This window comes from Eutrigla gurnardus, assembly GCF_963514095.1.
Source record: "Eutrigla gurnardus genome assembly, chromosome: 1".
NCBI classification, from domain to species: domain Eukaryota; kingdom Metazoa; phylum Chordata; class Actinopteri; order Perciformes; family Triglidae; genus Eutrigla; species Eutrigla gurnardus.
The window spans coordinates 27,466,069-27,480,879 of NC_139915.1; the positions used below are offsets into that span (position 1 = coordinate 27,466,069).

Below are 14,811 nucleotides of genomic sequence, written 5' to 3' on the forward strand. Positions count from 1 at the left end.
GAAAGAAAGATTAGTTAGGTAGGACTCAAGGAACCATATCTGAGTATGTGCAGATTATATTCTAGTTGAGATACGACAAGATACACTTTTATCGATCATCAATGGTTGCAGCAGCAAGGACAGACATAAGTAAAGATACACGAATAAAGTAAAATAAATAATAATAAGAGAATGTTAAACTTAAATAAGATGAAAAGTAAAAATACATAAGAGACATCATTACACTGCAAAGTGACAGAACTCAAGACCCACTTACTTTCTGGGGCTTTCAATTGCATTCACTCATAATTTTCATCATTAGATGCATGAGTGAACTTCATTCAACGTGAGGATTAGTTATTACACTTTGCCCTGTTTTAATCGCTAGTTAATTGTTTTATTTTTGGTTAAATTATCTTTTTTTAAGCCCACGTATATCATAAAATAATAACAATAAAACTATAATTGTTATTATTATTTAAATTATTATTATTGTTATTTTTATGATTATGATTATTATAATTCTTTCTTTCTGTAACGCTATACAAATATTTTTCCTATAATCATTTGTGTCCCTGAACGCACCTCCGCACGTTCACGCAGGCAGCTCTGCGCGTTCCAGTCATGTGACAGCACCTCACCACGCATGCGTAAGAAAATAAAAAAAAATAAAAAAAATACAAGATGGCGGAGAGTGCGGAACTGAAGGTAAGGCGCAGCCTGAAATCATTTTAATTTTAGTCGGTTAGCGAGCGTTTTTCTTGCCAGGTCACACGGCGCGTCAGTGATGTAAAGTCTCGGGAGGCCGTGACGTTGACACATTTCAGCGTTTGTCGATGAAACGCAGCGGCAACTTTTATTGAATCCGCGCGCGCCGAAGCTTGCACGAGCATGTTTATGTTGATATTGAGACGCGCTGGTGTTCGTCGGGAAACGGGAGCGTTTCTCCGGCGGCGGCTGCCGGCGCGGCTCCACTTTATCACCCATCCTCCGTGCGGGTGTTTTACCGCGGGGACAGCGGCTCTCTCCGGGGCATCACAACTGTCTGTCCCCGGTGTGATTTTATATATATATGTTTTATTTTAGGAGGAATAATAACGGCAGCTCGCCTTCCCCGGACTGTCTCACTGTGACAGCGGTTTGAAAACACGCACACACACGCACGCACGCATGGACGGATTATTCCCGACCAATGACTGATTATAAACTTTTCTCTAGCAGCGGATAGAGGACGAGTCGGTCTGCGGCTGAAGCGACGTGTTCCCCGGCCTGGTTGTTGATACCGGCGTGTCTCTCTTTACCTGTTGATACGGTGTGAACGTGTAACGGCGCACATAACGGTGCAGCTGATCGACCGTTATATCAGCGAAGCGTCCCGGTGGGCCGCTCGCACGTACACTCACACCGCTGGAAGAAGTGTTCAGATCCCGAACTGGAGTAAAAGTACTAATGCACGAATCAACTGTATGAACAAAAACATGTGTAAATATGATCTGCATTCATATATACACTATGCACTAAAACAGTCTGTGTTTTTGTGTATATATATATATATATATATATATAATATTATCGCTGCATTAATGTGTATGTTGCATTTTGCTGCTGCAGATGTTGATGTTAAATACACCTGTTGTATGTACTGCTGGGTCGGTTACTTCACAGCAATATATCATATTCTATAACAAATAATATATTCTATTTAAAAAAGGCAGAAAAAAACAGGTTGCCTGTTTTCAGCTGAAGGAGCAGGAAAATCTATAATCTGAGAAGTGACTAAAGCTGTCAGACAATTACAGTAAAACAGATGATATTTGGCGTGTGAATACTGTAGAATTTGATTGAAGTAAGTAAAGCACACATACCACATACATACGCTTGAGTAGATTCCACCACTTGTTATTCATCAGCGGTGACGTAACTGTTTTAATTTAACTTTAATAGCAGGAACATATCTAAGTTATCGATTGAGTCTGGGGGTCTATTTTTAGACTTTCCCCCTGTGTCCACCGCCTGCCTGGGATCTGTGGATCTATACGTGCTGCTTCGTGCCAGCTGTTTGGCTGCTGTACAGACTGTAATAAAGCTACACCCTCGGCCTCCTTTCACAAGCCACATGTGGTCCAACTATTATAAGCCTTCCCCGATTAATGATAGTACAGTGTAATGGGGAGAGAGATGGTCACAGCTTCTTAAACGTTAGCATTTATGGATTTTTCATAATATATTTGCCGGGGTAGCAACTGACAATCATTTTCAGTATCAGTCAGATGGTTTCAGCCCTGCTTGGGAGTTTTTATTCTCTAGGTCGTGTTGTTAAAAATGGAAAATGGCAGAATGTTCGTGTCCACGCGAACAGGAAGCGTGGCTGCTCGGCTACTTCTGTCGATGATGTTAACGTCACATTCTGCTGTGGACTGATTTGCACGGATAGTTTATTTCTATATTATATTAACAGCTTCATGATTATTTTTAAATTATATTACAGGGATCAGAGAAATTTGCAAGCTGGATAAAATTAATGGCAGGGTCGTTATCTGGACCCTTTTAGCGAATTTAAAAATGTGTGAAAGCTGTGTGAAAAAAAAGATGAAACAATAAACCTGCTAATTGATTTGATGATTTGTTGTTGTTTTGTCATGAATGTGGAAATGTGCTCTTACTCTTACCGTCTCTCCCAGATGAGTTTAGCCTCATTGTTAAACCAGTCAGTGTGAGATCTACGTAAGGAAGACGTGTTTAAAATATTGGTTTCTTCTCACAGGACGTTATGAGTCAATAGCACGTCTCTGAAAATATATTTTTCATAGTTGTAGGTAGAGATGGGACGATATATGATGATATCGCTGGTAAAATTATCAAGATCATCGCAAATATGGTCACATGTTGCTTGAAAAAGCGTCCAAGCTCATTATCATTGTAGACACATGAAAAATGGAGCCTGATTTTGATACATTCAGGATACAGGAATACATTTATTTTATTTGTGCTTTATTTATGCAGGGAAACCTTATGATTTATGATCATCTTATAATAATATTGAATATTAATAAGATTATTTGACCTTTTTTCACTAAAAAGGATGTTCAGATGTCTTATCTTTGACACAATACAAATATTTGTTTCTTAACGGAATGGAAAGTGATTCCAGTTTATTCTTTTACTGCTATTTAAAGTTTTATGCACATTTTACGATGATCGGGATCATATCGTGAATCACAAGGTAATTGTGACCTTAATTGATCATAATGTCCCATTCCCAAGCTGATCTCGACATAACTCCTCAGCAAAGAGTTACACTCTAATCTTTAATTGTTAAGTACCTCAAGTTGCTAAATGTGAGGTTTTTTTTCCATTAAAAACAAGTGTGAATGTAAATAATTTTTACATGAAAATATTAAACCAAAATGCAGACAGACGAGACTCCTTAACGAGCCTTCCGTCCTGAGCAATAACCATATTTTTATCAGTGAGTATTAAAAGTTAAACATTTCATAGATGGAAACATGTTGTTGTTTTGTTTTTAAGAAGCTTTGTTCAGTCGGTTTGTGACCAGACGAGAGGGAACAGTCATTAGTTCATTGACACCACCACTCTTTTCTTTTCTTATTATTCTAACTCGTGACTCCTTGCTGTCTAAACACATACTACAACGTTTTTAAGTGTTAACGTTTTAGGGCATCTCACATTTACTGAGCACGGAGACGTGTCAGACGTGGGGCGTTACCAGACACCGATTAGTCCCCTCCTCGTTCACTGTACACCCATGATAGTTCTAACACAACTGAGAATAAGATCAAAGTCTGACTTATTCTATCTTAACTTCCTCTTCAGGTCAAAAGGTCTCAGTTTTTGGAAAAAAATGTGTAAAAAATTTGATGAAAATCGAACAATACAAATAATTTAAAGAGCAAATGTTTGAACTTGGTTGAATTCAGTTTGCAACAACCCAATTTAAACCTTCACACTCAGTATTTTTAGATTTCTGGAGTAGGACAAGGACATCTTTAACACTGGGAGCTTTTCACAGCAGGTCAGACTTCTGACAGCGTTGACGGGTCGTGTTTGATTACGCTGTGTTGCATTTAACGCATTTCTACTGTGTCCCGCTCTGCGGTTTCATTGAAGACATGTTCATGTTGTAATGTTAGAGCAATCATTCTCTGTTTTATCTCTTTCTTCGTCATAATTCACACATTAAGATGTGAAAAGATGAAATAGTTAAACATTAGCATCTCCGGTGCATCTCGGGGTCATTTTGCTGCTGTTTCACCCCTGAGACGGAGTCTCTTCTCTCCGTAAGCACCGGTGGTGTGGAAAGCCGCTGTGACGTTGTGCACTCGGCAGGTCTTTCTCCTGCTTTTTGCAGCAACATACAGCCGAGACAGTGTGAGGCAGGAACCACCAGATCACCACAACGAGATGGAGAGAGAGCTGAGGAGCTCTGAGAATATTAATGAAAAGGGAAGTTCGTAACGTAGCTATTTGCTCGGTAACATATGGGGCTGAAACAAATAATTATTATTAACTCATCTGCTGTTTATTTTACTCCCTTCATAGATGAATCCTTTTTTCTTACTTGTTCATAAAAATACCCCAAATCTGCAGAATCTCACAAATTGGAAGCTGAAACCAGAAAAGATTGGCAGTTTCTTTGTGGGGAAAAAACATTTAATGATAAAATGATTATGAGAATAGGTGCTGATTAAGCTTCAGATAACCACCTAATTGATTCAGCTCTAGTAATATGGCTTTACCTGCTTTATCATTTCAATTTCAGTATTAAAAAAACACACTTTCCCCTCCAGAATTGTAGTTATGGGCAAAATGATGGAATCCAGCATGTGTTCCAAAGGCACAGCTAATCGTTTGGTCTGTAAAATGTCAGAAAATAGTTCCCTAAAGCCCAACGTAACGCCGTCAAATTGCATATTTTATCTGACAAACAGCTCAAACATATTCAGTTTACTAAAGAGAAGCTGTAGATATTTGCAATTCAGAGGTTATAACAAGGGAATGTTGAACAATAAATTATTTAAGATCATTTCCACTCTTAATAAATTCCGGTTGCCAGGTTGGTTGTTTTTGGGGGGCTGGTGGATTAAATTTGGGCTGCTTTTGTTAATATTTAGCAGAGATTTTGAAGCAGACAAGCTCTCACATTATAGTCACAAATACAGATACAAAAATCAGTCAACTTGTTGTATCCACTCACTCAGATTATTATTGACTCATTAAATTTGAGAAATATTTGAATGAATCATCGTTAACAGGACTTACACAAATTGACGTCATCATTGTTGACGTTTGTGTATTTGGTTTTCTGACTTCACCCAATCCTTGTGTCCTCATGATGTGTTTCTGTTGCCGATGTAAGGGTTTGACATGGGTTTTGATGAGGATTTGAGCTCTTTTTTATTGAGTTTAGTAGTTTTTTAGTTGTAATTGGCCTAGAAACTGTTCATGTGATCTTGTAACATGATTTGTTCACGGTTGCCTTATGACCTGACAGAGCACTTTAGCAGCCTGCGTCCTGCTGTTTTCAATGAGAGTGAAGCATTTGTACGTTGCTTTCACGTTGCTTCGCGGGTGTTTTTAGCGCTGGATACCCAGAGCGATACGACTTTACCATCACTTATTATCATGATCCGAACAGTAAAAAAGTAGGAGACAAATTAGTGTCGTACTTGAGATTTGGAATAACTAACCTTAGCACTGAACACTCATTGGTGGTTGCCAAGCAACTAAAATAAAATGACACAGTAAAACTGCAACGAAACAAAAAACGTTCTGTATGATGGGGCGACAGAAAGGCGCTGCGGCGCGCCTCACGTCTGATCAGGCCCGTCGGCTACATATTATTACAGCTTGTTCACCAAATTTCATAAATCTGTGAGGCAGTCATCTTGGAGAAAAAAACCCAGTGGTTGTGAGAGACTCTGATGTTGCCAGTTCTTCCCCAAATGTGTCCTGTTGCATCGCATTTTTTGTATTTCACTGGAGTCCCGACGCACCTCGGCTTCTTTGAACCGTCAGCTCTGCTCTCTGCAGCAGCAACCTGGCAATACAAATAACCGTCTGTGCGCTGGCGGCTTATAGGTGGAGACAGTCTATTTGTAGAGCCTGTGGCTAGGTTAATCCCTAATGATAGAGGCCCTCGTCTCCGCTCCCCTACATCCTTTCAGCACCTGCCTATTGCTCTCGTTGTCGCTGTCTTTAGCGCAGCGGTTAATTTTCGGTTTAAAGACAATTAAGACGTTGGAAGTCGCCAGAGTGGATGATAACTGCTCGTGCTCGGTGATTAAGAGATTTTTTGAGGGTGTTTTTTCACGGGTATCACCTCAGACACGAACACAATGTAATATGTTATTGGATGTAAGATCCGTGGCATCGGATAGCTGAATGAAAAAAAACCCCTCACAATGTCAGAGGTGCTGAACCAACTGTTGTTGTAGAGTTAATTTTCCTTGAAGTTCATCGACAGGCTGCCAGATAAAGATATCAAACGTGCTTTGACACTTTCCCGTTACATATGTCCTCCTGTACGTCCGGCCGGGTGGAGCACGTCTCGTCTGCAGCCCGCCGGCTTCTCTGTGAGGCTTTTTCGGCGAGATGGAGCTTTGCTTCTGAAGTCCTGTGGCGATTTTGTTACACAGTCCCGTTGCCATGGAAACGTGTCACATTTGAGACAGACTTGGGTAGGTTGCCGTTTGGAACTCGATTGTGTGTTTCCCAGTGAAGGGAGAAACAGCCAGGCATTTTTTTTTTTTTTACTGGCTACCCTCCGGGCAGATTATTTTGTGAGGTTTTTAAATATCAAACAAGTGGTGTGAATCGAGAGGGATAAATTAACTTAAAAAAAGATGTCTTCTTGTCGTTGTCAGGCTTTATGAGTCTGGTGTGTTTGTTCATCAATCTCAGGTTTGAATTATAGCATCACTTTTGTTATTCTTGACTCATAATTAACTTATGATTCACATTAATGTGGCAGATAAGTTTTAGTGTGACACGCATAGAGATCACCTTCGTTGTTTGACGTCGTGTTGCCTGATAGAAGCTACTCCAAACCTTAAACAGACACCTTGCAGCATAAACCTGCACATCTAGTTGCATAGAAGTATGGAAATATTTAAAATCTACAGTGACTTAATAAATAGCCTGACCCTCCTAATTGGTTATGTGTGTTTTCTGGGGTGTTGATGTGCCTTCCTGCAGGTAAAAGGCACAAAATAAACAACAAAGTTGTAGTAAAATAGAGATGCTGACTTATTTTGAGAAACAAAATGTATGCATCGCCTTTACATAAAAAAGTATTTATGCTTTTGCTTGAAGATAAATGAAAAATACATTTAATATCAAGCTATGTCATCAAATGAAAAGACACACATCAGGTGTTTGTCTGTTAAGTTTATTGAACGTCATACAGGAAACAGCCTTTCACGTAAGGAAGAGATCCTGGATCTCTGGGAGAATTAAACCGACTAGTAAAGATGTTTCTGTTGAGTCCTAAACAGTCAGCTTCAAGGGTTGATGGCTAATAATAGAAGAGAGTGCCTGCTGTGGCCTCTCCAGTGACCTTTGACCTGAGGGACTGCAGCTTAAGACACCGATTCACCAAACACTCTTTATTCTTTAGGAAGCAGCATCAAAACCCCTATGCATCGTTCAGAAAACAGCTTTGTATGCTTTGCTTGAAGGATAGAATTAAATGGTCGAGAGGATCCAGTGGGTCACGTATCGCATTCAGTACTTTGGTGTGATTTTTATGCTGTAAAAACACATTTTCTGTGAGTAATCGCCACTGATTGATACCAGCAGAAGACTGAGGAACTAATTTCCTACGAATGTGGTTTTATTTAGTTCAGCGTGTGCAGTGAAAGTGAAGTGAAGGAGGGCAGCACAGATAACAAGATGGCAGTAATATCAGTGACATTTAGGTCAAGATGATATTTAACACTGATACGTCTTAGTAGCGTGGCCTAATTTTCTCGGGTTAAAAAAGAATAGTTTGCTTGTTCTTAGCCGATTACAATACCCAGGCCTAACTGACAGTGTTAATAGCAGCGTTTACCGGGGGAGAAGTAGACCGGGTCGGTCCGGGACCAGTAAACCATTCAGTTCTGGTACTCCATACTGAGAAGAGTGGACAGCAGCTGAAACCTGCATACAACAACCCATCACGGTTACATTTCCAATAGGAAAACATCATAAAATCAACATAAAATCGGTTGGTTACCTCCGCCAAGGAGGTTTGATTTTCGTGCTGCATTTGTGTGATATCGATATAATCAGAAAACCAAAGCCCCACCATGTCAGAACATCCATCCATCCATCCATCCATTGTCTACCGCTTATCCTGTATTCAGGGTCGCGGGGGGGCTGGAGCCGATCCCAGCTGTCATTGGGCAAAGGCAGGGTACACCCTGGACAGGTCGCCAGTCTATCACAGGGCCGACATATAGAGACAGACAACCATTCACACTCACATTCACACCTACGGGCAATTTAGAGTCACCAATGAACCTATCCCCATCCTGCATGTCTTTGGACTGTGGGAGGAAGCCGGAGAACCCGGAGAGAACCCACGCTTACACGGGGAGAACATGCAAACTCCATACAGAAGGAACCCGGGGCCGACCCGGGGATCGAACCCGGGACCCTCTTGCTGTGAGGCGACAGTGCTACCCACTACACCACCGTGCAGCCCCATGTCAGAACAACAACTTGAAAAAACAGCTTACAGTGTTCTTTAAGCACTAAAATACAACACATCTTATATGTTTCCACATTACGTATAAGAGCTCATGAACTCACTAAAGTCAACTTCACACTTGAGAAACGGGGCCATCCGAGGAGCACCTGAATGCATCATTGTCTGAGTGCCGTTCTAGTTTTCTTATGAGTTGCTTCTAACGGTCCCAGTGAGTTTGTTCCCAGCACAGACCTGCAGCTTTTTAATCCATGCTGCTTAGTAGTTCAACCATTCATGAGATGTATCGATGAATCGATTGTCAGTCCTAGGATTCTACTAAATCCACCTGCTAAAATAAACAAATACAATGAATCGTTTTGGCTTCACCAATAACCCATATAAATGCGTTAAATCTTATGAATTGTGATTCTTAATTTTGATTAATGTTTTAAGACTTTTAAGACACTTTCTCCCCTGCCAGCATGAAGCCTACTGAAAAATGTTCAAAATAACCAAGCAATGTTTAATAACATTTTTGTATTCAGCATAAAATATTATGCGGGGCTACTTTTTTATAGAATAAATATGAAGTAAGTAATTCTGTGGTCTGTTTATTTTTCACCTTTCAGAAGAATACAGATAGTCTCACTCGCATTATTGCATGTTTATTTCATGGATATAGAATTTTGGTTAAAAGTGACGGAGTCTAATTGTAGATTACAGAATCAAATCGTTCCAAAAAATTTGTCCTTGAATCGAATCGCTGTGAAGCCAAAGACTCACACCCCTAATGCTTCTGCTTTTGCCAAACTGTTTGGTTATCCTACCGCTGGCAAACGTCTACTTGGGCTGCAGCTCACTGTCTGATATCGAGTGCTGTGGGTTTTTTTGGCAGCCGTTTCTTGCAAAAAAAATCTCCCTCGTAAAATGACAGCTCAAATAAGTTGGTGTGTTTCATTCAATTTTGTAACAACAGGACATAAAACAGGTCAAAGAAGCCATGCGACTTCTGGAATAACGTGTGTGTGTCTGCTTCTTTACTTCATTAACACACACAGTTCCTGTAAACCGTTTAACGGCTGCCAATGAATATAGTTTTATTCAAATTTAAAAATGATTCTGTGGAACAATTTGCTTTGCATGATGTCCAGTATTTAAATGTGTTAAAGGATGCTGGATAAAGCTGGTGGTGGTGTGAGGAGAACTATATGCATTTGCAGTTCTAAGTCATTATCCAAAAGGTACCATCATTGTGAAAGACCATTACTGTCCATCACTGATATTGCCTCAGAAGCAAAGTATTTCCAAAAATGACTTTTGCGGTTTTCAATAGAGCTGGCAAAACCATTATAGGCTCTCTGCAGCTCTGTGTCATCTGCCATACAGTTTGTTACTGTCTAGTGCCAAAGGAGTTACTTAGATGCTGTTGTTTTTTAAGCATTAATAATTAAAATCAATTAAAAGTTCATATCCATTTAAACATATGCCTGTTAAGCTGACACTAACAGCATGCATACACAATAAAGTTGCTAATCTAAGAACACAAATAAATAAAAAAATGTTTTTTCATATTTTGATATACTTAAATCACAACACTACAAGTCATGTGGGATTAAAACGTTTTTAATTTAGCTCAGAACCACACATAACCAAATATCAGATTGTTTTTTTCTTCATCTACTTTAGCAAAACATGATTAATATTGAAATAACTTTCTCTGCATCATAAAGCATCAACAAACTAATTACAGCACGTTTTCTTTCATGCATCTGTAGTGAGACTTAAGTAGAAATTGAGTTGGGAGACGTGATTCAGGACGGACCGACCTTCACCGACCGAGACTGCCTTCGCTCTCTGAATGAAGCTCGGGACTAGACTACAGGAAAAGCATTCCCAGTTCTCAGGTGGTCCTGATCTGTAGCACCAACATCAGAGGGGCCACTTTAATAATAAAAGGGCATCTGTGCTCTTTTATTCTACCCACAACATGTTTGCTGCCTTTAGTCTCAGCCTACTGTCTCGTCCAGACTCCCGTCTCCACCATTCTCCTTCATCTCGGTGTCTGCGGACCTCCGCCAACTCTGCAGGATTAACACTCTACACTGCAGAGGACGAGCTCAATGGGTGTCTTCCCACTCTCCTTCATTTTCTCACCACACCAGTGCACTGGGGTTTTTGGCGAATACTGTCTTTGTTCTCCGGTTCCATTCCTTCCTTCTTTCATCAGCCCAGGGGTGAGGTCAATCCCCCCTCCCCCCGCCTGATTGTTTGTACCTCGTTGCCACTTCTTATCCCTGGTTTGGACCTCACAATCACAGCCTGATTGTAGCCTGGTGGGCGTGCTGGCTCATTTGGGGGAAGGATAACGATCAGGGGTGGGTAAAAATATAGATATGGCAATATATCGCAATACTTTGCTGCCCAATACAATATTGATTTTTCAACTCCAAAGATCAATTTAAAAAAAAAAAGATTCATGTTTAGACGCGTAGACACGCGTAGATTTTACATTAATATTTATTCCAGTGAGTTTCATGGGAATCAATAAAATGGAGAGGCTGTTTTGAATAAAATAGTTTTGACTCAATTTGACCTCTGATCAATATCATCTGATGTACATTTATACAGGTACTTGCGTTTTCATCTTTATTTATATCGCAATATCGTGATACGTATCGTATTGTGACCAAAGTATTGTGATATGTATCGTATCATGAGGTTCTTGCCAATACTCACCCCTAATAACGATAGTTTTATACCGTCAAGTGTGTCATAGCAGACGACAACCGACGCCACGTCAAGAACAAGACAGTAACTCCAGCATGTTGGATTTTTTTGGCCAATAGGAATGAAGTGAAAGAGGAACAACATTGGTGGAATTGTGAAATAGAGGGAAAAATGTATGGCACTATTGCCATAACACCCCTTCCTCTTTGATGTTTCCTTGAGTGACGATTGCGACATAGGGAAGAAAGAAAGACGAAAGAAATAGCAGAGGCACTTCAGCAAGGGGAGGGATGACTTCACATTCAAGTCCTGAAAGACGAGCAGCTGATGATTGGTCGAGGACCGGCATGTCTGTCATGTCTCTTGGCCAAGACTATAATCACCTAATCTGACATAGTGGCCATCGTACACAAATACCGTGCAGTCTGAACCGGGCGTTCGTCAGACGTTTTCCTGCCAATGTTTGTCCACGTATGTGACGGCAGATCCGTGTTGTTCGGTTGCCACCAGCAGCGTGTACGTGCACTGTTTTGGCACCAGATTCAAAAACCTTCTTTGTCATCACATCTTTGTGCCGGGGTTTTCATGCCTGTGGCATGCTGGGACTAGACCTCTGCAGCCTCAGGTGTGATGGCACAGCATTTAACGTGCTAATGGTTAAGAGAGAAGTCATTCTGAACTCGGTCCAGCTGGGTTTGCGTGAACTGATCCTGCTCGGTGGAAGGAATCCATAGTTGAATCCCAAACTCCCGTCTTTTGTTTGATCCACAATGCACGCCGTGATTGTGATACCACGGAGGGAAGAAGGGAGAGAAAACAACAGACGGAGGTATTTCAGAGTTTAGCCTGAGTCAGAGTAGCTGGAAGGCTAAGAGGTGGGGGGATGGGAGGACAGAGAGGGGAGGAGGATGGGGAGGGAGTTGGCACTCAGTACAGAGCCCTCTAGCTGAGAGTGGGAGCTTTATATAATGGCCAGGTAGTGTGCAAGCCCCCCCCCCCTCCAATCTGCCTACATATCCTCTGCACACACCCACTCACAAACACACACATCCTGCAGAACCTTTGCAGAAACTGCTTGGCACAACATTATTAGCCTCACCATCTCCCAGTCTCCTGGGACTCAAAAGAACTGCATTACTGTTCACCTCCTCAAAACCATGTAAAGTACAGCAGATCTTTTTTTTTGCTCTGCAAGCAAGCATGCAGCAAACAATGTCAGCTGAACAAAGGTGTTACCTCCTTCTGGTTAGGTGTTATGATCAGCACGGCCTCTAGGGGGCGCTAGCTGAGGTTTGACAGTCTCTCGCTAGCTGATCTCTGCTATGACTCTCCATCCTGGGATGAGATGCCGGCAGCCTTTCGTCAACAGGAGGTCTCTGTTGGGGACATTTGATTTATTTCATCACATTGACGTTTAACCAAGTAGAGAAAGAGGCATACATGTTCTTCTATCACTTCATTGTTCACAGATCTTCTCTTATGAATCCATGTCCATGTTACCTGTTCATAATAGGGTTTTTCCATGAGCCCGGGTCGCTCTGCTCCAGCCCTGCTACCTATCACGCCGTGCCAAGCCAATTGGGTAGCCGGAGCAGACCACCACCGCCAACCGGCAGCGTCTGCCAGAGATCGCTGCGTACTGATCACTTTCAGCCGTATCACAGCTGTGTTACGTTACCGCTGATGCAAACCAAATAGTTCCCGCTGTTGCTGCTTCACATTAAAAGCTCCCAACAAGGGGATGTTTGCAATAACCCACAATAAGAATTTTGACTGATTGCTGCTCATCAGTACTCAGCGGAGCGGCTCGTCACTTACTAGCTGGCCCGCGGTGAATGTCAGCCTACCTGAAGTGATGCTGGGCCGTTGTTGATTCTAGCTTCAGCCCCCTTTGCTTTAATCAGAACGTGGCATCAAGACACGGGAGTTCAAGCATTTATCTCTTCTCGACCAGACTCACTAACGTTACAACGGACCTCCACTACACTGGCAGAAACCCCCTGTCTGCCTATGGGAGATAGACAACCAGCGTACAACCTCACAGCTAACAGTGATGTGGTGGACACTTGATGGGGGAAAAAGGCTGCATGCGAGCACGACGATGCACGCAACATCATGTCAGTTAATGAGGGTCGGCTATCGGTCATTGGCGAACTGGTGGGTGGCTTTTATTGTGAAGCAGCTGTAGGAAATGCATTGTGTATGTCACCAAGTCAGCAGAGCTTCATTAGCAATGCCATTATTCAATCAAAACGGGGCTAAGCATCCAGATATTTGCATATTAGGTATGAGGAATAAACAGAAACTGCCACGGAAAATAGTTGCAATATTCTCACTGTGTTTTTTGATCAGTGCTCCTCAAACTGGTCATCAAGGTAACCTTTAATACTGTAATATTACTGTTTCATTTTGTTATTATTTGTATGGATCCCTGAAAATCAGCAGCAGCGTCCTCCGTCGGTTAATCCAGGCAGCACGGTGATGGACACATGGAGGTTTCAGGTGCACCTGAAGATGACCGCTCATGTTTTCACACTACTTTGTGAGACTTTTCAGTCTAAAATTTCTGAAATTGCTAAAGGCTGCTAGTTAGACCCGGAATCAAGGTGTGGTCGCGAGACTCCTGTTTCACCGCATTGCTTCTCGGTGTCGTCATGAAGGGGAGAAAACATATTTATGGTGTAATATGTCGCCTCGGGCAATGGAGGAAAAAAAGCTAGCCTAAATTTGTAATGGGCCTTTTTCAATCTTGCATCAAAGCACGGGTGATGTTTTTCATTATCAAACATATTTTCTTTTTCAAACCATGTGTTTTGAGCTAGTTGAGCTGTTTTATGCAGACAGCGTCACCGTGTGCATGTCGGAGTATGATAATCATGTGACTGAACGCTGCATTTGAGGTTTTTGCTCGCACACTAGCCATTTGGCCGGCACATGCTATCGCTGCGAAGTTAATGATCTCTGCGTGTTGTGCGTGAGTCCTGGTGTGTGTGTGTGTGTGTGTGTGTGTGTGTGTGTGTGTGTGTGTGTGTGTGTGTGTGTGTGTGTGTGTGTGTGTGTGTGTGTGTGTGTGTGTGTGTGTGTGTGTGTGTGTGTGTGTGTGTGTGTGTGTGTGTGTGTGTGTGTGGCCCCTTGCATGCCATCTCTTTGTGACCGTCCTCTGCGTGTGTTGAACTGAAGCACCTTGCATGATAACCGTGAAGTATTTGTTGTGTGTGTCTTTTGTGAATTTCCTGTTAGCATGTGTGTAGTAGTAATTTCCCCCCCCGTGTGTGATTAATTAAGATGAACACACTGATAAAAACATTCGATGATGGACCTTTTTTCTCTGCAGACATTTTGACATTAAACATATTAGGAGGTGTAAACGCGCAGTAGGGTGCTGATTCTAGATTTTATTCCCTGAACAATTT

General features: G+C 41.7%; 1 protein-coding gene across 2 annotated transcripts in view; it reads left to right on the plus strand.

Annotated features, from left to right (window-relative positions):
* Positions 1-652: 652 nt before the first annotated feature.
* Positions 653-14,811, plus strand: part of LOC311018073 (E3 SUMO-protein ligase PIAS1-like) — a 51,541-nt gene continuing 37,382 nt past the window's right edge. For both annotated transcript variants that reach the window (XM_084016846.1, XM_084016847.1), the window contains exon 1: positions 653-687. In XM_084016846.1, coding sequence (XP_083872972.1) covers positions 664-687 — 24 coding nt within the window. In that variant the 5' untranslated portion in view covers positions 653-663. The remainder of the gene's footprint in view (positions 688-14,811) is intronic.